The 25,305-nt window shown below is 45.4% G+C and overlaps 1 protein-coding gene across 2 annotated transcripts in view; it reads right to left on the reverse strand.

Annotated features, from left to right (window-relative positions):
• ptpre (protein tyrosine phosphatase receptor type E) overlaps positions 1-25,305 on the reverse strand; it is a 272,140-nt gene that overhangs the window by 53,767 nt on the left and 193,068 nt on the right. For both annotated transcript variants that reach the window (XM_033033691.1, XM_033033692.1), the window contains exon 4: positions 6,494-6,579. In XM_033033691.1, coding sequence (XP_032889582.1) covers positions 6,494-6,575 — 82 coding nt within the window. In that variant the 5' untranslated portion in view covers positions 6,576-6,579. The remainder of the gene's footprint in view (positions 1-6,493; positions 6,580-25,305) is intronic.

The following is a 25,305-nucleotide window of genomic DNA, read 5'->3' on the forward strand; positions in this document are numbered from 1 at the left end:
TGTGTTTTTTTCCAGTAAGTGTAGAACTTGACACATTCCCCAACCTGATACGTTGAGTCTGAAGAAGGGCCAAAACCCAGAATATCACATCCATGTTCTTCTGATCTACTGCCTGACCCCCTGAGATACTCCAGTACTTTGAGTCTTTTTATGTAAACCAGTACCTACAGTTCCTTGTGTCTCTGTGCTTCCCGATTTAGTTGTTTGATGTAAGAGTGAAAGCCAATGCCTGTCCCACTTGGTTGTCATTTGCGCGTCACGTAGGTGGCGCGCGAAGATTTTGTGAATCCCAAAATCCTGGGGCACCGCACACGTGACACGTAAATGATGTTGCGTCGTGCATCGTGACGCGTAAATGATGCGCAAATAACGCCCAAGTTGGACAGGCCCTTAAATCCTTTCCCAATTTGCTCCTTGCCGGAAGACATTGTCTGCCACTGGAATATAGGAAACCTAAAGTGACATTGTTTGTCCACCGTGACTGTTCACCTTGTGAGCTCACACAGTGGGTTATCTGGCTGCAGGCATCATCGTTGGTCTTCATCTTTTTTTTATATTCAAAAAATGTATTCCAATTATTAAAAATAATATTTACACTACAATAAAGCAAAACAGAACCCACCACCATAATGCAAGACAAACAAATATACTAAATAAAGTACTATACAACTATGCTATTCCTTTTCCAGGATGCATTCAATCCCATGCGGTGCCCATCGGTCCCGGAAATCCCCCAGGGTGCCCGTGGACAGGGCATAGTCCCTCTCAAGTACCACCCGGGCGCAGACGTAATCCCGGAAAAGTGGCAGGCAGCCGGCTCGGGCAGAGCCCTCTTCCACCTGGCTCTGTGACTCGCGGATGGCCAGCTTGGCCAGGCCCAGGAGCAACCCAACCAGGACATCTTCGGCCCTACCCTCTCCCCTTGGCCTTCACCTTGTCCTGATTATAAGCACACACATTCCCACAGTGATCACCAGGTAGTGATTTGGAACAAGAATCACATTTAACCCTGTATGTTTATGCTGAACACACTTGTATCTCTGCTCCTCAGATCAACTGTCAGAGCTCAGAAAAGGTTCCTGAATTCCACGGATGACGGGATATGGAATTTTTCTTTTCCTGTCACTCCATTTTTAAGTGGGAATGAGCTGAGATGAAAATTGCGAACATGATTTGCAACCAACTTGCTGTCATTTCATGTTACATGTGGTTTTTCAAGGGCTCGTGAGTTATTGTGACATTTTTGGTGTTGTCAGTATACAGCAGAACAAATTCTACAGCTAACCACTAATCTTCTTTAGGAGATTCTGACCACCAATTTTCTTTTCTTCTGTGGATCCCAGAGGAACAATATCATTGTTCCTGCTACCTGTTGGCCACAGCCATTCTTGCAAAACTGCCTCCCCTGATCTCATTATTTTCTGGGAAGTGCTGCGATCCCCGATCCAATTAGTGGTTTGCGTGCATTCTTTGGTGGTGATATTCAATCGCATGTAAGCTCCAAGATGCAAAGTGTGATAGGCTTTACATAAGAAAAGTCACGCAAGGGCTGTCCTTTGTGATCCGTAGCACAGAGGAGAGATCATCAAAGAAATTAATTTAGGAACAACAGAAAGGATTGGCAAGATTGCGGGATTGGGGGAAGAGGAGTGAAACAATCACCTGGGGTGGGAGGGAGGGAGGGCAGGGAAGATAGACAGGGATGGCACAGTCATAAGGAAAGATAGACAGCTGGAGGATGGAGTTGCCAGTTCAGGAAATAATCAGTGAGGTAAATTGGAGAGATGATCAGAAACATGTCAGTGTAACGTGAGGCAGGGTTGGTTGGGAAAGGGACAATGGCAGCAAGGGTGAGCTGGAAATGGGTTGTGGGTGGAGGCACTTGGGGAAAAGACACTGAAAATAAACCTACCAGAAAGAAGATGGTCATCTCAAAGTTCCCCAAGTGAAGTGAAGCCGAACCCCTAATAAATTTCACTGGAGCAGGCTGCATTTATCCATTAAAGGTTGCTTGAGTGGACCATTCATCTGATTTCAAGCAATTTTGCATAACCAATGCCAGAAGAGGTGTTGCCTGCCTTTGTAAGTCACTGTAAATGTCCAGCTTGGAACAAAAAGTCCTGACATGTTTCCATTGGAATTTATAAAATTCCATTTCACAATGAACACAAATATTGCGCCATTCTTTAGAATTTCTAGGCTCAGGTATATCATTTGGAAGATTATTTACTACTTGTTTTACTGCATAGTCCAGAACTATTTGGTCCATCAAGTTTACATTTATGAAGGAAATTTTGGAAAAGAGTTTTAGATATTAAGTATTCTATTATGAAACATGCTTCTCGTACATTAATGGAAATAAGGAAGACAGAGAAAATTATGATTAATGCACAACTAACACTGCTGTTGATATTAGTTTAAATCTCATTTTGTGCTGATTAATATAAATCCCAACACCACATCGCTCTAATCTCCTGATGTATTTGATTTGAATTTGAACATGAAGAAATATGAATAAACTTCTTTCACAAACTTGCAAGAACAAATTCTCTGAGGGTGAAATCTAACTTGTGTTAAGGACCACAGTGAAACATGTCACAGCATATAGCAACTTGTTCACTGTTAAAAAACATCTGTTGGTGATACACGGCATAGAGGTTAATGTTTCATAGACACATATAATTACTTGTAAGATATCATTTAGAAAAGTAATTGGTTCAGAATGGGAATCAGTGAAACTCAAAATTGCACATGTTTACATTCTGTGAATTATAATGTTAAATTATTAATGCTTCCTGTCATTACTGTGTAAAACATCTAAAGTGTGAGTCAAATCCTTTTCCACCACATTTGGTCCCAATCAAAGCCGAATCAGGGAATCTAGTAATGGCCAGGTTTTGGGGTGGGGGTTGATGAGAACATGGTTGGACAAGGGCCAGAGATGAAAAGGCAAAAGGTGTGAGATAAGAAAAAGAGGAGGTGCGACTTGTGAAGCCAGAGGAATAATGGTGGAAGGGGAGGGGGAGGCAATAAATTGGTGTGCATCCAGGTGGGGCACAGGGTAAAGGAATGGAAGGGATGGGAGAAGGGAGGGTTTGTAAGTTAGTTACCTAAAATTGGAGAATTCAGTGTTCATACCATTAGGTTGTAAGCTATCCAAGTGAGTATGAGGTGCCGCTGCTCCAGTTTGCGTGTGGCCTCACTCTGGCAATGGAGGAGGCCCAGGACAGAAAGGCCAGTATGGAAATGGGAAAGGGATTTAAAATGGTTAGCCACTGGGGGAATCCATTAGGCCTTGGAGGACCGAGCACAGGAGAGGTTGAATAAACCTGGATTGTTTTCTCTGGAACTTCAGAGGTTGAGGGAGACCTGATTGAAGTACATAAAATGATGAGATAGGGTAGAGAGTTGGAATCCTTCACCTGGAATTTATATGTCAGAGACTAGAGGGCATAGTTTTGAGGTTGGAGGGGCAAATATGACAGGATAAATGCAGAGGCAACAGAGAATGGTGGGTGCCTGGAACATACTGGTGTTAGATGCAGATCCAATAGTGGTATTTTAGAGACTTTTAGATAAGCACATGGATATGCAGGAAATGAAGGGATATGGATTATATGCAAGCAGAGGAGGTTAGTTAACTTGGCACGGACACTGCGGGCCGAAGGGCCTTTTCCTATGCTATACAGTTCCACATTTTATGTTAAGGCACTGTTTCGTGAATAACTACCTCTTTCAACCATCTGCCTGTTTTAGAATGTTTACTAATTGAACATACTTTATACAGCAGACTGTGTTCTTTCAAAGTGCAGGACCATTTCAGTGTGTTTTGACCAGCTCCAGTTCTGGTGAACAATATTGTTGAGATAAACAGCCCACATGCCATCACAATATAATGAAGGAACACGCCAGGACACGCTGGATCAAAATTCACAGTTTACATCAGTAGGGCAGCCAAATACAGGCACAACCTTCAGTTTCTAACCTCCCCTGTGAAAGACCCGGAGACAAAGTCTGCAGTTTCATCGCTGTTAAAGGCAATGAGCTGAATTGTGCTGACTGTGGCTGGTGGTTGCAAAGGCACTCGCCAGCATTCAGGACTCGCTGTGAAACACTGGCACATCTGTCATCCTCTCTATCAATGGGCCTCACATGGTCCTGCCATACAATCTGAGAACAATTTCATTTGAATGGGGATTCACAGCCTGAAAAGTAGGAGGGAAAAGGGATTTTTTTTTTAATGATCTCTTATAATTTTGGTTCATTCTGGGGAGGACAAAATTATTTTAGATAATTGGAAAAAAAAAGTTTGAATTGTCTCTGGTTTTGACACATTAAAAACTCAAAAAGCCTTGATGACTTCTATGGGAGGAGAAACAACACCTCCACCTAGGTCCTCTGACTGGTTGTCAAGGTGTCCTGGAGACAGGGCCTTGGCAACGTGCCACTTGTGGCTTATTTGCTGCTGAATGACTTGCCAGACTATGTGGGACACCTGTCAGCAGCAGTTGCACAGCTTGTTTAGCCCTCCACATCTGTTCCAGGTAGGTGAGGGCAGATGGTGACCACAGGTGGTATGTCTGGACACAGAGTGCCAATGCCAGTACAATCCAGCCAACATTAAATCTTAGACAATAGCATTCTACCGAAATACCTGGTAGTCAAACGTAAAGGACGTGCCAACAGATCGACATCAATTTCTGTCTTGGACAACTGAATGCTTTGTTATCAGTTTGATTCATTCTGCCCGAAGCTATGAATTAAAAATCTCTGGACATAATGTGCGGACATAATGGTCCATTGTTGGCTGTGGAATAGGTGACAACGAGCATCCAGACAGAGGAACTCAACAGGACGACAATAAAACTAGTACGACGACTAGGGTGGGGGATGGATGGCGAGAGAGAGGAAGCAACGGTCACTTGAAGTTAGAGAAATCAATATTCATAACGCAGGGTTGTCATTTCTCCTATGTTCCGTCCATATCTCTCCCTCACCTTTCCCCTGACTCTCAGTTCATGGTGAATTTTTGTGCAGGTTTTAGTTCCATCATGAGAGGGCATGACAGATCCGAGTGCTGAACTAATCACAGTCCAAGTGATCACCCATTAGTTAACGTGTAAGAAGGAACTGCAGATGCTGGTTTAAACCTAAGATAGACACAAAGTGTTATCGACCTGAAAAGTCACCCATTCCTTCTCTCCAGAGATGCTGCCTGTCCCGCTGAGTTGCTCCAGCTTTTTGTGTCTATCACCCATTAGTTAACAACATATAATGGTCATGGCTGGGGGTATTGAATTGTGCCACAGACAAGGAGACTATCTGACTCTTTCCGTCAATTGGACAATGCACTCCTTGATTCAGAGTCCTTACATAATAAAAGATTTAAAACATTTGACTCATTATATCAGTAGAAATGAGTTATGCCCCTGTCCCACTTAGGAAACCTGAACGTAAACCTCTGGAGACTTTGCGCCCCACCCAAGGTTTCCGTGCAGTTCCCGGAGGTTGCAGGTGGTTGCCGGAGGCTGCAGGTAGTGGAAGCAGGTAGGGAGACTGACAAAAACCTCCGGGAACCTCCGGGAACCCCACGGAAACCTTGGGTGGGGCGCAAAGTCTCCAGAGGTTTCTGTTCAGGTTTCCTAAGTGGGACAGGGGCATTAGGATACATTTCATAGATCTATTTAACTTAGTTTAACAAAATATAAGATGGTATAAATCATTTTGAAATATCACAGATATCTGTTCATCTTAATCACAATAAATAGAGATCATCGTCCAAATGTTTACTGAATGAAGATTGTGTCCCAATAAAAGTCATGTAATGTGCAGGAAGGTTCTGAATTAACACATTTTAATGATCAGAGATAGACACAAAAGGCTGGAGTAACTCAGCGGGTCAGGCAGCATCTCTGGTGAAGAGTAATAGGTGACGTTTCGGGCTGAGACGCTTCTTCAGGCTGAGAGACAGGGGAAAGGAGAATGAGAGATATAGACGGTGAGATATAATAAAGACGGTGAGATAGATTAGGAGAAATGAATGGAAGATATGCAAGAACCAACAATAATGAAGGAAATGTGGACACAATGGTCCATTGTTGGCTGTGGGATAGTTGACAACGAGGATACAGACAGAAGAACTCCAGGACAACAGTAAAATGAGTACAACGACTGGAGTGAGGGATGGATGGATGGAGAGAGAGGGGATGCAAGGGTTACTTGAAATTAAGAGAAATCAATATTCATACCACTGAGTTGTCATTTCTCCTATGTACCGTCTATATCTCTCGTTCTTCTTTCCCAGTCTGAAGAAGGGTCTCAACCCGAAACATTACCTATTCCTTTGGTCCAGAGATGCCGGCTGACCCACTGAGGTACTCCAGCCTCTTATGTCTGTCTTCGGTTTAAGCCAGCATCCGCAGTTCCTCACTACATATTTTAATGATCCTTTTGTGAAACTACCCTCAATAAACGGCTGAGTCACATAACTTACTCTTATCGTTAGTAGGTGACTTTGTTGAACTTGTGGGTGTAGGTATTGATGAAATCAAATCTCCAGATGTGTTACTCATCATGGCCCTGCGAGTAGAAGAGCAAACATAGTTAGAACCTCATCGCAACTTCTCATGACAACACACTGTTTAACTAAGACACAATTTTATTCAGTCCAAATATTACCCCTGTAAGAGCTGATTAAATCGTGCAATATCCATCAAATCCACAATGTATGTGGAGGCCACATCAACTCTATTCTTGAATTCCAAACCTTGATATAATTAATCTATTTAATGCAGCCTGGGATGAAACACATTTTTCTTTGCTGTGATGAGAGGAGGTTTAAGTTATTAAGCTCATTAAGGTTTTGAATTAAGCTTCATCACAAGTAAAGCACACATGAGAATTCTCTTTCTATTTTCAACACATTCCCTGCCCTCAGTGGAATTCAATCTTGGAAAGTTGCATGGCTTTTACTTCAAGTAACCGTAGGATCTTAAATTGCAGGAAGCTATTAGGCCAAGTCTTTCAAATAACCTTGTAAATCTATCCTCTTCAATCAGTGGCACAGTGGTGCAACCGGTGAAGCTGCTACTTCACAGCACCAGTGAGCCGGGTTTGACCCTAACATCGGGTACTGCCTGTGTGGAGATTGCACGTTCTCCCCATGACTTTGTGGGTTTCCTTTGGGTGCTCTAGTTTCCTCTCACATCCCGAATGCGTGCGGGTTTGTAGGTTAATTGTGCCTCTGTAAGAATTGGCCCTTATGTGTAGGGAGTGGATGAGAAAGAGGAATAACTTCGAACTAGTGTGAATGGGTGATCAATGTTCGGTGTGGACTCTGGGCTGAAGGGTCTGTTTCCGTGTTGTATTTCAAAAACTAACAAAACTAAACAAAAAAATAAAACTAAAAACCTAAAATCATGTAACCAATATCCTTTTGTAAGTTGAGATTTCCTTCCACCTCTCAGGTCAAGTATCCCAGATTTTAACAGCTCTTCCAATTTTTCCATTTAGTTCTTCTGGGGATTACATTAATTCTATGGCGTCTGTTGGACAACTTCCCAAAAGATAAAGTACTTTCCATCTATATGTTCTATCATGGAAAGTGTGCTAAGTGTACTCTAGTGGATTGGCACAACAGCTCTGAGGGGTACCAAGGTGAAGTTGTGCAACTTTCGTAGTTTTCTCCCATCTATTACATGTCTGATGAAGGTGTCACCAGCTGAAACATCATCTGTCCATTCCCTCCACAGATGTTGCCTGTCCTGCTGAATTTCTCCAGCACTTTGTATTTTGCTCAAGATTCCAGCATCTGCAAACTCTTGTATTCTCTAACATTATGATAATGAGTTAACGAGATAACAAAACACGAGTTAAAGCAGATCTACTTGTACTGAGGAAGCCGGATTGTGTTGCGCCAGAGGACAAGGGGCTATACTTTAAGCTTATGCTGAGCTTCTTTGGTACTATGCAGGAGACCTAAGACAAAAGTCAGGTTGTGAGTGGGATGGATGGTTAAAATGACAGGAAAGTGGAACATCATGGAGGATGTTGACTGGTGGACTGAATGGAAGTCTTGTATCCCAATCTGTGTCTGGTTTCCCCTGTGCACTGCAAAAGAGACAATGTTGTGAGAACTTCATGAAGAAAACTAAATTGGTGGAAGTACAAATCATGCTACTTCACCTGGACTGCTTCATCCGCTCCTTGGACACGAGGAAAAGAAGTGATGAATGGGCAGGCGGATGCATCCCCTAAGATAGACACAAATACTGGAGTAACTCGGTGGGTCAGGCAGCATTTCTGGAGAAAAGGAATAAGTGACGTTTTGGGTCGAGACCCTTCTTCAGACTAACCAGCACCTGCAGTTCCTTCCTACACAGTCTGCAGAAGGGTCTTGACCCGAAGCATGACCTTTTCTCCAGAGATACGACTTGACCCACTGAGTTACATTTTGTTTAAGAAGGAACTGCAGATGCTGGAAAATCGAAGGTACACAAAAAAGCTGGAGAAACTCAGCGGGTGCAGCAGCATCTATGGAGCGAAGGAAATAGGCAACGTTTCGGGCTGAAACGGTCTGAAGAAGGGTTTCGGCCCGAAACATTGCCTATTTCCTTCGCTCCATAGATGCTGCTGCACCCGCTGAGTTACATTTTGTGTTTATCTTCGATGTAAGCCAGCTTCTGCAGTTCCTTCCTGGATGAAGTAGTCCACAGATGCATCCCCTGCCATATCACGAACAGTGCCTTGAAAAGGAGTTTAGTTAGCGGTGCAATGGATGAGTGCACCAATGCACAATTGAATAAAGAAACCATCATGATAGAGAGAACCAAGTGTCTCGTGGTGGTATCATGTTGAAGATGGTGACAATTATAGGTAATGCTCCATTGTCTATGTGAGTTAAATTAAAAGGTGAGAGGAAAAACTGGGGAAGAGGAGAACGGTACAATCAGAATTGCTGAAAATGAGACAAATACAGTTGAGTGTCCTGTTTGCAATGGTGATGGGTAAACCATGGTAAAAGCAACAGAAGGAACATCAGAATCATTCAGTGGAGACTGCAGCGAACCATCACGCTTTCCTCTGGTTTTGCAATGCCAGTCATGCTGGATGCTTGAGGAAATCTGCTTCATTCAATAACAATGCCTACAGTGGTTCCACTAACAGCTGGAGTGAGCTGCAGGCAGTGACCACTGGCAGTCAGGCTCTCCAACAGCAGTGGCCAGCACGGAGCCGGCGAGTCTGCTTCATCCATGAGATCCTCTTAATCTGGCATTTGAAGTCTCTGCCAACTCCATGCTCTACATGCTTGTGCACTAAGTTAATTTCAAGCTTGGCTCGCTGTACATTTTTTGGCCTGGAACAAGAAAAGCGGGTGCTCTCTGATCAGTGGAGTCAGGCCAAGCACAGACCACTCCTAATCGCTGAATCGGATTGACTGTTGTCAAATGTCCAGAGATGAGGGATTTAAATAACTGACTCTAAATAGCAGAATAAAGATCGATGAGACTCCAACACCTACCCATGCACAAAACCAAACTTGCTAATGATGTTTAACAGCACTGGCATTAATAGTCATAGAGTTATACAGCATGGAAACAGGTCCTTCAGACCAACTTGCCCACACCGACCAACATGTCCCATCTACACTAGTCCCACCTGCCTGTGTTTGGCCCATATCCCTCTAAACCTGTCCTCTCCATGTACCTGTCTAATTGTTCCTTAATCGTTGCAATTGTACCTGCTTCCTCTGGCAGCTTGTTCCATACGCCCACCACCCTTTGTGAGAAAAAAATACCCCTCAGATTCCTATTAAATCTTACCCCTTTCACCTTAAACCTATGTCCGCTGGTTCTCGATTATCCCGCTCTGGGCAAGAGACTCTATGCTTCTACCCAATCTATTCCGCTCATGATTTTATACACTATTAAAGCACCCCTCATCCTCCTGTGCTCCAAGGAATAGAGTCTCAGCCTACTCAACCTTTCCCTTTAGCTCAGACCCCCGAGTCCTGGCAACATCCTTGTAAATCTTTTCTGTACACGTTCCAACTTGACAACATCTTTCCTATAACATGATGCCCAGAACTGGACACAATACTCACCAACGTCTTGTATAACTGCAACATTACCTCCCCATTTCTATACCCAATGCCCTGTCTGATGAAGGCCAATGTGTCAAAAGCCTTTTTGACCACCCTATCTACCTGTGATGCCATCAAGGAACTATGTACCTGCACTCCTAGATCCCTCTGCTTTACAACACTACGCTGAGCCCTACCATTCACTGTAGTTGCAGTTAGTAACATAGAAACATAGAAAATAGGTGCAGGAGTACCGCCATTCGAGCCTGCACCGCCATTCAATATGATCACAGGGCTGCCAACATTGGGTGAGAGTTGAGGGTGAGAAATTACGAGGGAGCGTTGCGACCGGGGGGGGGTGGGGGGGTGGATGGGAAGAGGGTGTTCAGCGTTTTTGGGTTACGGCCCGTGTGCCGTAGGTTGCCGAGCCCTGTCCTAGATGTTTGGCCTCATTGTGGTCCTCCCCATGTTTTACAACCGATTCACCTGGTTAGTTTTATCTCCGGCTGCTTCATGTTGTCGGCGGTTGCACATCCAACCAAGAAAGAACAGAAGAGAAAAGATGCGACTTCACTCACAGCCGCCAACTGACGCGCTTCCCCAGACCGCACAGATCGTTGTGATATGGCACAAAAAGACAAACTGTGCTGGGACTGAAGACAGCGTGAGAATTCTGTCATCAGCGTGAGAATTGGCTGAAATGCGTGACTCTCAAGCTCAAAGCGCTCAAAGCTCAAAGCGTGAGAGTTGGCAGCCCTGTCTAAGGCCAGGATGTGACAACAGACGCACAGGGAGACACATACACAAAGGAAGACACACATACACACACAGGGAGACAGACACACACACACACAGGGAGACAGACACACACACACATACAGGGAGACAGACACACACACACACACACACACACACACACAGGGAGACAGACACACACACAGGGAGACACACACACACACACGGGGAAACACACACACACATGGGGAGACACACACGCACATGCAGGGATACACACACACACAGGGAGACACAGACACACACACACAGGGAGACACACACACAGGGAGACATACACACAGGGAGACACACACAGGGAGACACACAGACATGCACACACACAGGGAGACACACACACACACACACACACACAGGGAGACACACACACAGGGAGACACACACAGGGAGACACACACACACACACACACACACACACACACAGGGAGACACACACACACACACAGGGACACACACATACATGCACACACACACAGGGAGACACACACACACACACAGGGACACACACACACACACACAGGGACACACACACACACACACACACACACACACACACACACACACACAGGGAGACACACACATACACAGGGAGACACGCACACACACACACACACACACACACAGGGAGACACACACGCACACAGGGAGACACACAGACACACGCACACAGGGAGACACACAGACATGCACACACACACAGGGAGATACACACACACACAGGGAGACACACACACACACAGGGAGACACACACACACACACACAGGGAGACACACACACACACAGGGAGACACACACACACACACACACAGGGAGACACACACACACACACACAGGGAGACACACACACACACAGGGAGACACACACACACACACACACAGGGAGACACACACACACACAGGGAGACACACACACACACACACAGGGAGACACACACACACAGGGAGACACACACACACACACACAGGGAGACACACACACACACACACACAGGGAGACACACACACACACACACAGGGAGACACACACACACACACAGGGAGACACATACACAAAGGAAGACACACACAGACACGCACACAGGGAGACACACACACAGGGATATACACACACACACACACACACACACCTTTCCTTCCCCCCTCCATCCTCCCCTCCCTCCCTCTCTTTCCTCCCCTCCCTCTTTCCTCCCTCCTCCCTCTTTCCTCCCCCTCCCTCTTTTTCCTCACGCTTCCTCTTTCTCCCCTTTCTCCTTCCCTTCATCCATCCCCTTTCTACATTCTCTCCCCCTGTCTCTCTTTGCCTCCATCCCTCCCTTTTTTTCCTCTCTCTCTCTCACTCTCTCTCACTCACTCTTTCTCCCCTCCCTCTCTTTCCCCGGCCGCCCAATGGGGAGTTTGGTGGGCACGGTCTAGCGTGGATTGGCGGCGCTGGTGCTGCCGTCTGAGTTGAAGGGAAGGAGGGAGGGAGGGAGGGAGCGAGGTTGCTGCGGCAGCCGGAAGCGCAGCGCTCACAGACGGCTCACAAAAGCGCTGGCACCCGCTGCCCGGGACCGACGCGCTTCCCCAATCCGTGCAGATCGCTGTCATACGGCGCAAACTTGAGACAAACTGCGCGGAGCTATAGGATCTTTGCTGTGCAGGGACTGAAGACAGCCCGTCAGCGTGAGAATTCTGTCTTCAGCGTGAGGGCGTGAGGGCGTGAGAATTGGCTGAAATGCGTGAGTGTCACGCTCAAAGCGTGAGAGTTGGCAGCCCTGTGATCATGGCTGATCATCCAACTCAGTATCCTGTACCTGCCTTCTCTCCATACCCCCTGATCCCTTTAGCCACAAGGGACACATCTAACTCCCTCTTAAATATAGCCAATGAACTGGCCTCAAACACCTTCTGTGGCAGAGAATTCCACAGATTCACCACTCTGTGTGAAAAATATTTTTCTCATCTCGGTCCTAAAAGATTTCCCCCTTATCCTTAAACGGTGATCCCTTGTTCTGTTCTGGAGTTAATTAAATAATACTGCTAGATGGATCATTGATACCGGCCATGATATTATCAGATTTCTGGGTTGCTAATGTTCTTCAGGCCTATATGTGACTCCAGACCAATATAAATGTATTTTAACTACCGTCTGAAATACTGTAGCAAGGCATTCAATGCAAGGTCAGTAGGAATGCTAAGTCCATACTGATCTTGCATTGGGAATAGAGGCTGCGAATGAATATATTGAAAAATGACAACAGAAATAAATAAATATCCACATTCAGAATATTATAGACCTTCACAATCACAAAGGCAGATAATAGGCTTTGTTCAGGTGGGGGTTGGTTACTGGCAGCAAACACTAACACATGGTGACATTTGACTGTTGCAATTTCCCGAATATACCACATAAAAGTGACCTGACAAACCACAAAGCCCAGGACCATCCCTAGTAAGCTTCTACTATTACCCTGTATTCATAATTCTGTGATCATCTTTGCACTGTCCAAGACAAACCAGGAGGAATTTGACAATACAGATAATACAGACCATTGGCGAGGGGGGGGGGGGAGGGAGATAATGGTATCTGTTATTACCAATAGTCTGCTATTATCAAGTCAGGGGTTTGTTACAACCACCCAGCGGTCACTCCGTGAAACAACAAGTTGTATCATATATAAAGATAATTTTAACAGCTAAAATGTATTTTTGTTACTGCAAGCAAAATATACTAAAGGCTCTTTGCTACATTGCTGGTCAATTTCAGTGACCTCTGTAGTGTGACTAGCAGCCTGTGTTCTTAAAGAGACAGTGTTCTGATTACTGTGGGAACGTCGTCCGCTATAACCGAGATCTGTTATAAAGATCAGTCTGAAGAAGGGTCTCGACCCGAAACGTCACATTCCTTCTCTCCAGAGATGCTGACTTACTCCAGCATTTTGTCTCTACCAACATAGGTCCCTAATACTGAGGGTAGACAGTAGATATAAAAAAGAAAGGAACTTTTCTAACCTAATGGAACCAGAAACATTTCAACATTTGCATTTTATTTGGTTTAGTTTAGTTTAGAGATACAGCGCGGAAACAGGCCTTTCGACCAACCAAGTCCACGCCGACCAGCGACCCCCGCGCACTAACACTACCCTACACACCACTAGGGACAATTTACAACTTTACCAAATAATTAGCCTGCAAATTTGTACATCTTTGGAGTGTGGGAGGAAACCGGAGATCCCGGAGAAAACCCACGCAGGTCACGGGGAGAATGTACAAACTCCATACGGACGGCACCGGTAGTCAGGATCGAACCCGGGTCTCTGGCGCTGTAAGGCAGAAACTCTACCGCTGCGCCACCACGCCACCCTTACCCTGCAACATTTTGAAGAACAATGATCCTTAACTTTCCGTTAAACATTTTGCAGTTCCACGGCTGGTTTCTGGCATTTATCTGTGCCCAGGCTGATAGGGTTGGCAGTGGACCACAAACTTATTGGGATTCCCCTGCATTTAAGGACTGCAGTTGCAACCCACGCCGCTTCTATTCTCCACTGCCTGCGCACCTACTTTTCACCGCAGGCCTTTGCTACTTCAGTCTGTGAGAAATGCAACAGCACAATCAATTATAAATTGATAACATTCCCCAGCTGAAAGGAGAAAAAGTATCAAGGCCCTTAATCTGCAGCGACTGAGCACTTCAATTACACAGTGTTCAGCACAAAAAGATACGCATGTTCCTGTGATATCCTTCCCTGCCACAAGAGACCCTGAGCTACATTGCTGGTTCAAATAGTACAGATGTAAATCAGTATGTATGTGCCTGCACAGAATACATGAACAATTTCTTTTCACTTTTAATGTGTGTGGAGCCCACAAACATTGCTCTCATCCATTGATCAGTGTTCCAACTGCATGGTGCAAGCTTTGAAAGGTGCACAGATGACATCTAATGGTGGATATTTAGAACTGCAACCAGATTATCTTTTCGAGGAGTGAAGCCTCGAAAATGAATGATGTTTTATTGAGCTGCTTGTCAGAGGGCAAGAAACTCACACAACTTTGAAAGATAAATGTACTCTGGAAAATCAACTTGATCCAGAATTCATTAATTTTGTGAACACAACTGGGAGCAAAAATATATGGCAGAGATTAGCAGTAAGTGTAAATTGGCAAATTTGTCTCCTCTTTCTTGGGACTTTCATCCTTCCCTGCACGTTATTTCTGCCTTAATACTCCACCTACAGTGACGCAATTTGCCAAGTTTTTGAGGCCCTCTGAGGGGGCGCTGTAAACAGTTTATGTATAGGGCCTGTCCCACCAACATGCGATAGCATGCGTCTAGCGCAACCAAACGTGGTCGCTTGAGGCGTACGGCCTCACGGGGCTGGTCCCACTTTGATCGGCGGAGGCGTATGGAGTTGTGCGGGGCTGGTCCCGACATTGCGCGGGGCTCCATAAATCTTGCACTGTCCGAAAATCCCGCGCGACAATGGCCTGTCGGCCCGCAGCCGCATTGAGGCCGTACGCAGCGCCTCGACGGGCGTATGCAGCGTCTTGACGTCATACGCAGCGTCTTGACAGCGTACGCCTAGTGCGTGGCGTTGCGCGATGACATCACCGCCCGGCGTGCCGTTGCGTGATAACATCACCGCCCGCCGCCGTGCGACATACAAATTCAGTCGGCCCGCCCCCTGCCCAGCTGATTGGTGAGTATGATGCCGGGACCAGCTCCGCACAACTCCATACGCCTCCGCGGTTTGAATTGGGACCGGCCCCGCGAGACCGTACGCATCAAGCGACCACATTTGGTCGCGCTAGACGCATGCAATCGCATGCTGGTGGAACAGGCCCTTAAGTACTGTTTGGTCTGTCTGCCGTTGTATGTATCAAATTAGTACCTGCACTGATGTGAAGCACTTTGGTCAACGTGAGTTGTTTTTAAATGTGCTATACAAATACATTTTTTATTATTATTATTATTATTATTATTATTATTATTATTATTATTATTATTATTATTATTATTATTATTATTATTATTATTATTATTAAGTTCAGCAATGCGGTAAGATTTACAACTTATTTACTCATGGAAAGATCAGGGGTTAGCAACCCTGTTTGTCTGCAATTACATGTACTCCTTGAAGGGTCAACAATTTTACTTCGGAGTCACGTGAGTGACTACGTGAAGAACCCCGCCATGACGCATGCATGTCATATCTCTTCACGCTTGCGAAACGACAGGCGGGGTGGAGTGTCCCCTGCAGCGGTAAGTTTGAAACCGCGACCTGCAGGTAAGTGATTTACTCTGCGGTAGTTTTTGTCCCCGCGCTGTTTTTACACAGGTGGGGAAGCTGGACAAAATAGTGTCCACAAGTGCTGCGAGTAAAGCTGGCTGGGGAGGACCACAAAGTTGCGGGAGCCAGCAGCAGCTGAAGGCACAAGCCCCGTAAGGGATCAGCTGTGCCGACTTTTGGTCCCGCGCCGGCCAGAACACCACGGCCGGGCGGGAGACTATTCAGAATGGGGCCGTCGACTTTTTGGACAAGTCGAAAACGGCAGGAGACGGGGTGGAACGACGTTCCCCCGTAGCGACAATTTTAACTTGGACCTGCAGGTAAGAGCTGCGGTCTTTTTGTGTTTTTACCATGCTAATTACGGGTGGAGAAACCAACGGGCTGCGACAAAGCTGGTGGGCTAGATGGGATCAGCTGTGCCCGATGTCGCCTCCGCACCGGCCAGATCCACTCCACGGAAGGGCAGTAAGGACAAAGCTGGTGAGGGAGGACCACGGAGCAGCGGGCAGCCAGCGGCACTCGGATCACCGATAGTGGGATCAGCTGTGCCCGATGTCGCCTCCGCACTGGCCAGATCCATGCAGCCGGGCGGAAAGGCTAGACACAAAAACAAACAAGGTCGTGGACTCAGAGAAGCCCGACTTTGAACAACCGCGGGCGGCCAGCGACCGAGAGTGCTGGAGCCGGATGGAGCGGTGTGTGGAGCATTTGCTCCAATGTGACAGACTCCGGGAGATGGAGTCGGGTCACTGTGGGCCCTATGATAAACCCACAGCAGTACCTCTTGAAGGGCTGCACAGTGCTTCTACCTCATCAGAGGGGAGCACTGCGGGTCAGTTCTGGGCTGACCTGGAAGAGGGGTCCGCAGAAGGAAAGACAAGTGTGCAAGGGGTGCAGGAACAAGAGAACCTACTGGACTAATAAAATGGACTCCAACAAACACTACAGCCAAAGACAGCACCCCTACGCACCCACTGGTGAAAGCTCGAAAGCCCTGTATTCAAAACATGATTCTTTTTAGGCCATGGCCCAGGCTGGCCTTCTTGGAAGATGCGGGGACCTCCAACGCCAACCAAACCGAAAATCCAGACACCAGCGCAACAACAGCAGCGAAGAACCTACAAAAAGAAGTGATCCTGCCACTGGTAACTATGGAGGTAGGTGGGTCTGGTTCCCTACAAAATACAGGGAGCATGGAGGTTGGGGGGAGACTACACTCTTTTCTGAATGCATGGAGCATGTTAACAACCGATACTTACATCTTAAGCAGTATCCAGGGATATACAATAGAGTTTATACACAAGTACAGCCCTCCAGCTCAACATATACCGAACCGAATGTTCGTGCCTTCTGATAAAGAAAAATCAAAAGCGCAAGCTGAACTGGAGCGGCTTTACATAAAAGGTGTATTTGAGAAAACTCAACACGAACCATTAGAATTCGTGTCCAATATATTTATCAAAAACAAAAAAGATGGTGGTTGTCGCATCACCATAGATCTGACAAAATGGATACCTTTGTTACTGCTAAACAATTAATTTCCAAAGGTTACTTCATGGCCAGCATCGATTTAAAAGATGCTTACTATCCAGTGCCTATACGAGGTGACCACAGATGTTACTTAAAATTCAACTGGATGGGCAACTCTGGCAGTATAAAGCACTGCCAAATGGGTCATGAGCCCCAGGCTGTTCACAAAAATTTTGAAACGAGCCCTAGCATTTCTACGTAAACGTAAACACATGGTCATGGCATATTTAGATGACATACTCATTGTGGGCAAAACTTTGGAATTGGCCAAACAAACTGTAACAGCCACAAAACAGTTATTTGAAAAACAGGGATTTATTATCCATCCAGTTAAATCTAAACTAACGCCTTCCACTACTATGGACTATTTGGGGGTTTCACCATTGACTCAGTTCACATGTCGGTGACTCTGCCTAAGGGAAAGGCTAGAGATTTAATAGAGGCTTGCATAACCTCATTGACATCAGCAAACCATCCATCAGATTGGTAGCAAAAGTAATTGGCAAATGGTGGCTGCCTTTCCAGCCACACAATTTAGACCTCTACATTACCAAAACTTACAGAGAGCAAAAATACAAGCACTCTAAATTAATGCAGGTCACTTTGACAGACCTATGAAACTACCAATCAAGCTAAAATGGAATAAAATGGTGGATAGATAACATCTGGCTTTGTTCCAATCCAATCATTGTCAGTAACCTTTCCATGGTACTACAAACTGATGCCAGTGCACTTAGGTGGGGAGCCACCAATACCATCACCAGCTGTGGAGGTAGATGGACTGCTCAGGAGGCATCATTATTACTCACACTAGGCATAAACAACCTGGAAATGTTGGGTGCATTCCATGGCCTAAAGTCATATTGTACTGGGTCATATCACCAGCATGTTAGACTACAGATAGACAATACCACCGTGGTAGCATACATTAACCACATGGGTGGAAACAAATCGACATCATGTGACAATCTGGCTAATACAATTTGGCAATGGTGTATCCAGAGAGATATTTGGATATCAGTCACTTACCTACCAGGAAGACTAAATTTAGTGGCAGACTCCAGGTCACGCAAATTTAATGAAAACACCGAATGGATGTTGAATAAAAAAGTATTTGCTGATATTACAGCAAAATATGGAACACCAGATATCGATCTATTCGCATCCAGACTTAACCACCAGTTATCAAATTATGTTTCATGGGAACCAGACCCTGGGGCAGCGGCGACAGATGCATTTTCGCTGCATTGGGGGGGAAATTGTTTATTTACGCATTCCCTCCTTCCTGCCTCATCAGTCGGGAATTAAGGAAAATACAACAAGACTCTGCGTCTGGTATTGGTAGTACCCGATTGGCCTACTCAACCATGGTTCCCAGTGGTATTAAACATGGTATTGATGAGGGATTACGTGCCCTCCGCTCCCACCCTTGATCATATACTTAACTGGTATCTCTTCTCTAATCTTACTATGTTTAGTCATTACAGTTATCTGTGATTTCACACCGCTGCTTTGAAGAATGACACGCATGCGTCGTGGCGGGGTTCTTCACGTAATCCCTCATCGCAACTCCTCATAAAATACAGATCAAACTTCAAACTGGTAAGTTCTCATTTAATCTTACTATTAAACTGCATTGTTAGTCTTCAGTGAGATATGTGACCCACAAATACATCCCCACACATGTGCTCTGACCCCCTTGGCCATGGAGCTAAGGCTGGTGGATGATCTCAGCTTCTTCAACTAAGAATAATTTCAGGCTACAAACCTCCGCCATATCTCACAGTTCACTGTTATCTGCTGTATTAAGGAGGTGAAGCAAAAGCCTCATTTATGGAGGGAATACTGCATGTATTTTCATTTGTTCCCCGCGGTCGAGGGCCTCGAGCCTTCCATTGACAGGACGATCTTGGCTCCCGTAGCCGGCGGTAAGTGCCCTCCGCGTCGGGGCGATCAAGCTCCTGCATCGGGGAGATGTCAGCTCCCCCGCGCCGGGCGATCTGACCCCGGGTCGGGGCTGGTCAAACCTTATGCGTCGTTTGGAGCTTCCCGACCGGTCTCTACCCGAGACTGCGAGCTTCTCGATGGTGAAATCCGCATCGATGGAGTGTCGATCCCAGGCAAGGGATCGGCTCCGATGGTAAGTCTATGTCCCCGCAGTAGGGCTCAAAGTCAGTCCCGAGCAAGGCCGCCAGCTCCATGATGTTAGGTCATAGAGCGACCGGAGATACGATCCGGAAAACAATCGCACCCCCGGCAATGTAAGAGATTGAAAAAAAAGTTTCCCCCGACCACCTCCCCCACTTCGATCCTGACTAGACCGAAGAAGGATTTCGGCCCGAAACGTTGCCTATCTCCTTCGCTCCATAGATGCTGCTGCACCCGCTGAGTTTCTCCAGCATTTTTGTGTACCTTCGATCCTGACTATGTGTGCGGAGTTTGTATAATCTCCCTGTGACAATGTGGGTTTTCTCCAGGTGCTCCGGTTTCCTCCCACACTCCAAAGTCGCGCAGGTTTGAAGATTAACTGGCTTCTGCAAATTGTCCCTAGTATGTGGGTTAGAACTAGTGTACGGGTGATCGCTGGTCGAAGCGGACTCAGTGGGCCGAAAGGCCTGTTTTCACGCTGTATCTCTAAACTAAACAATGCAGCATCGATTCATTTTCTAGTAACAATTCCAAGTAGATGGAAAATAATTGCTTGAATATCCTCAAAAGGGTGGCTGAAGACAAGACACTTGCTGTGCTACATGCTGACAACTGTAAGAACTAGTAATAACTCAATAGGAAATACCATGCTGAAACCACAGTTTCAGTGTGATATTATGGGGACCACAGGCAGTCTTGTGCTGCAAACCTCAGAATTGAAGTCCTAAGTCTCTATGTAACTTTTATAAATTGTGCTGGATACTCTTAACTGCACAGTAGGAGCTGAGCAATTTCTGGACCTAGGTTATAGAACAGCACGAAATCCAAACATTTTTTACATGCAACAGCCGAAGGGAAGGAAGAAGGTTGTTGGTAAATTAAAGGACGGTAAAACTAGCAACATGATTTTAAGATGACCAGATATAATACATCATACCAAGATTTAAAAAAAGTGGCATAAACAAAAATAAGACTTAAAAACCTCTGGCATTAAGTTTATATTTCTGAGAAAAAGTAACATGTGGGTAATGAATTAAGAAAAATACCATAACAAAGATGAAGCTGAATAGCCACTGAGAAGGGTCCCAATGGGAAACATCACCCATCCTTTTTCTCCTGAGATGCTGCCGGACCCGCTGAGTTACTCCAGCATGCAGTGTCTATCTTCAGAATATACACGCATCTGCAGCTTCTTTCTACACACGTTTAATGATGTGTTCTGTTAACAACCGATTTCAGCGAAAAACGATGTGAAATATTCCTGAAGTGGTCAGGTAGAATCTCAATAAATAATCATGATCTGGATCTCCCAATCAAAAGCTGCGACTGATTAGAACGGGTAGCTTTTATTCATTTACATTAATGGGCCTGCTAAACAATATGCCAGTGAAATCTTACAAGTTTAGTTTAGTTTATTGTTGCTGGTACTGAGGTAGAGTGAAATGCATTTTTGTTGCGTGCTATCCAGTCAGCGGAAAGACTATGCATGATTACAATCGAGCTGTCCACAGTGTACAGATACAGGGTAAAGGAAATAACATTAAGTTCAAGACAAAGTCCAGTAAAGTGTGCAAAGTTGTTTCACTGGTGCTAATCTCTATGTTTTTGAAATTTCTTTTATGAGGGAATGTCATTTTTTTGTTTGACTATAAAATTTGCATGATGAAAGAAAAAAATATAACTTTTGGTATTTTGATTTCCACCTTAATTCTATATGATTTAAATGCAGCATTTCTTTACTAAAGACAAGATTCTATTATTTGATTGGCCTTTGCCAGTCAGAATATTGAGTATAGCGGTTGGGACACTAGGTTACAATTGTATAAGATATTGTTGAGGCTGCATTTGGGGTATTATGTCCTGTTTTGATCACCCTGCTATAGGAAGGATGTCATTCAGCTGGAAAGTGTGATGAGAAGATTTGCAAGGATATCGCCAGGACTCTGAGCTATAGGGAAAGGTTCGACAGGCTAGGACTTCAATCCTTGGAGAGCAGGAGGCTGAGGGGCGATCGAGATTATTAAAATCATGAGGTGAATAGATAAGGTGAATGCACAAAGTGTTTTACCTGGGGAAAGGTAATCAAGAACCAGAGGACGTTGGTTTAAGATGAGAAGAGTAAGATTTAATAGGATTCTGAAGGGCAACCTATTCACTCAGAGGATTGTGGGTATGTAGAACAAGCTGCCAGAGGAGGTATATGTGACAGCATTGAAAAGATACTTGGGACAGGTACATGGATAGGAAAGGTTGAGAGGGATGCGAGCTAAATACGGGCAAATGGGATTGGGCACGAACGTTGGGCCAAAGGACCCGTTTCTATGCCAAATGACACTATGGCTCTATTCTTGGTTTCTTGGTCCACCAAAATATTCCAAATGGAATTTAAACTGGAGGTGGTGAAGGGAGGGCTTAAGCCAGAAGGGGTTATTGGGAAGAAAGAGCTACTTTAAATTTAGTTGCATCTGGTTGGGTAACGAGAGTTGGGTGGAGATTATTCCATGCTTTAATTGTGCGGAGGTGGGACACAGTGAGATCCCACTAGTGACTGTGTGATGGGGAATGAGGCAACTCTGGTCAACTCTGCTCAGCAATGGAGAGAGAGAGAGAGAGAGAGAGACCGGTCAAATGGACCAGTACCCCCCCCTCCCCCCTCTACACACACACAGCGCGGCGCTCCCTCATTCCCACACACAGTGCGCGGCGCTCCCTCACTCCCCCCCTCCCCACACAGTGCGGCGCTCCCTCTCTACACAATGCGGCGTTCCCTCATTCCCCCCATCAGCCCCTCTCCCCCCCCCCACAGTGCGCGGCGCTCCCTCACTGCCCTCTACACACAGCGCGGCGCTCCCTCATTCACACAACACAGCGCTCCTTCACTGCCCTACCCCCCCCACACAAAGCGCGGCACTCCCTCTCCCTCCCTCCCTCATTATTATATAACATTATCTGTCTGGGGAACATTCCGTCTGGGGACCTTGCGTCCTTATGGCATTAACATTGAATTCTCCCAATTTTGCTAGCCCTTGCTGTCTCCTCCCCTTCCTTAACCCTCTAGCTGTCTCCTCCCACCCTCCCATCCGCCCGCCCTCGGGTTCCTCCTCCTCCTCCCCCTTTCCTTCTTTCTCACCCCCCCCCCACCCCCCATCAGTCTGAAGAAGGGTTTCGGCCCGAAACGTCGCCTATTTCCTTCGCTCCATAGATGCTGCTGCACCCGCTGAGTTTCCCCAGCAATTTTGTGTACCTCGATATTCCAGCATCTGCAGTTCCCTTTTGAACACTATAACATTAATTGGCCCTCATAAAGAATGAGGCACAACATACAATTACTTTACTAATGAACGCACCAGCCTAACTTTTTCTGGAACCTTTAATAGGTGGAAATTAGCTAACCAGCACAATGTTGCATTTCTACCAATATTAGGTTCTATGCACGAGGTGCTGTTGTAAAACAGCTCATGAATAAACAGGGAAACCCAAACACCAGATTTCCATTGTTAATTGTTCAATCCAGAAGTTGTTTCTTCAATAATGAGTTTCATTATGTTACCATTATTACTTGTACAATAAATGGCCAACATATATTTAAACATTGTACACAGATGGCTGAACTTGTTCATCCTTTCTGACTTACACATTCACAGATTGAGAGGATCCCTGTTACAAAAGATAAAGGTCCTAATATCAAATTCCTAATTCACACCCTGAAATGCAAAAGGCATGTTGTACATTTACAGGCTGTGGCATGACCTGATCTGCACATGAAAGCTTTGCTATTTTGGATGAAGTTTGCCGTTTGTCTTCATTTCTCTTTATCCCAATTTAATGGCAGGCAGTGATTCAGATTTCCCAGCATGTGACCACTTTCGCTGACTCTCTGCTGATTTCTTCATTCAAATCCTTGCAGTATTCAGCACTACTCCTCCTCACAGAGAGATGGAGCAAGAGACTGTTAATAGAGGATAACGCTATCTCAGTTTCTCCAGTGGAAGGCAGAGCGTATAAGCAGCGTTAATAAAAGGCTAATGTTTAGCATCTACTGGCAGGGTTGAAAATTGTGGAGGATTTTGAATTGAAGGGAGACAGGGAGTGAAGAAAAACCTGCAAGTAGATGCATGAGAGATAGGAAGGTTGTGAAAGCACGTTCAGGAGACTGGAATTAGAGACATTATTCAGAAAGACAGAACTGCCGGAACAGTCCATTGTCAGTTCCATAAAATCGCTGTGGCCAGGAACCTCTCTCTGCACGCTAATTATCTAAAGTGAATGTAGGGCATAGACTGTGACACATTTCAAGAAGGCAGAAGAAGTACAAGTGAGCCTGGAGAAAACAACTAGAGGTGTAATTAGCAGAAAACTCAGATTGGGATACATGTCTTTTTTAGTTTCGTTTTGAGATACTGCATGGAAACAGACACACCAGCTCCCTCAGTCCATGCCGACCATTGATCACCAATCAACACTAGTTCGATGTTAGGCAGACAAAAATGCTGGAGAAACTCAGCAGATGAGGCAGCATCTATGGAGCGAAAGAAATAGGCAACGTTTCGGGTCGAAACCCTATTTCTTTTGCTCCATAGATGCTGCCTCACCCACTGAGTTTCTCCAGCATTTTTGTCTACCTTCGATTTTCCAGTATCTTCAGTTCCTTCTTAAACAGTCGTTCGAAGTTATCCCACTTTCTCATCCACTCCCTACACATTAAGGATAATTTACAGACAGCAATTAGCCTACAAACCCGCAAGTCTTTAGGATTTGGGAGGAAACCGGAGCGCCTGGAGGAGATCTACGCAGTCTCAGGAAGATTGTACAAACTCTATGCAGACAACACCTGACGTCAGGATCGAACCTGGGTCTCTGCTGCTGTGAGGCAGCAGCTCTACGACTGTGCTGGCTTCTCTCTGGCATAGACTTATGCAGGAAAGCACCCACAAAACCTAAAATAGGAAAACCTACCAAGCATCTCAAAAAGTAACAATAATACAGACACTTGGAAAAACAGAGGCAGCAAATAGATACAGGGGCACATATTTAAATGATTGTTCTTCTCATTTGTACATTAAATCCAATTAAATTTAATTATCAACAATAGAAAGATGGATATCAGCATAGAGATGAAGGGTGTACTTTGCTGATCTGTAATTTTGGCTGTAGTGACATTTTTTGAGTGTAACCTCTGTGACCTTAACATTGGGAATTTAACAGATTTTTCAGTTCAGGCATTCAAAGTTAGCTCAGCTTAAAATCAATTTACATATCTCTGCAAACAGTGCAGTAACTGTGATGAAATCACAACCCACGGAGTTCGGTTTTGGAACTGGCTAACGATGTGCAACTGCTATGTAGTAGAGAAGAATGGTGAAACAAGGAACTCCAGATGCTGGTTTACCAAAAAGACACAAAGTGCTGGAGTAACTTAGGAGGTCAGGCAGCATCTCTGGAGAACGTTGATGGGTGACATTGCAGGCAGGGACCCT

The sequence above is a fragment of the Amblyraja radiata genome, chromosome 15 (assembly GCF_010909765.2).
Source record: "Amblyraja radiata isolate CabotCenter1 chromosome 15, sAmbRad1.1.pri, whole genome shotgun sequence".
Lineage (NCBI taxonomy): Eukaryota > Metazoa > Chordata > Chondrichthyes > Rajiformes > Rajidae > Amblyraja > Amblyraja radiata.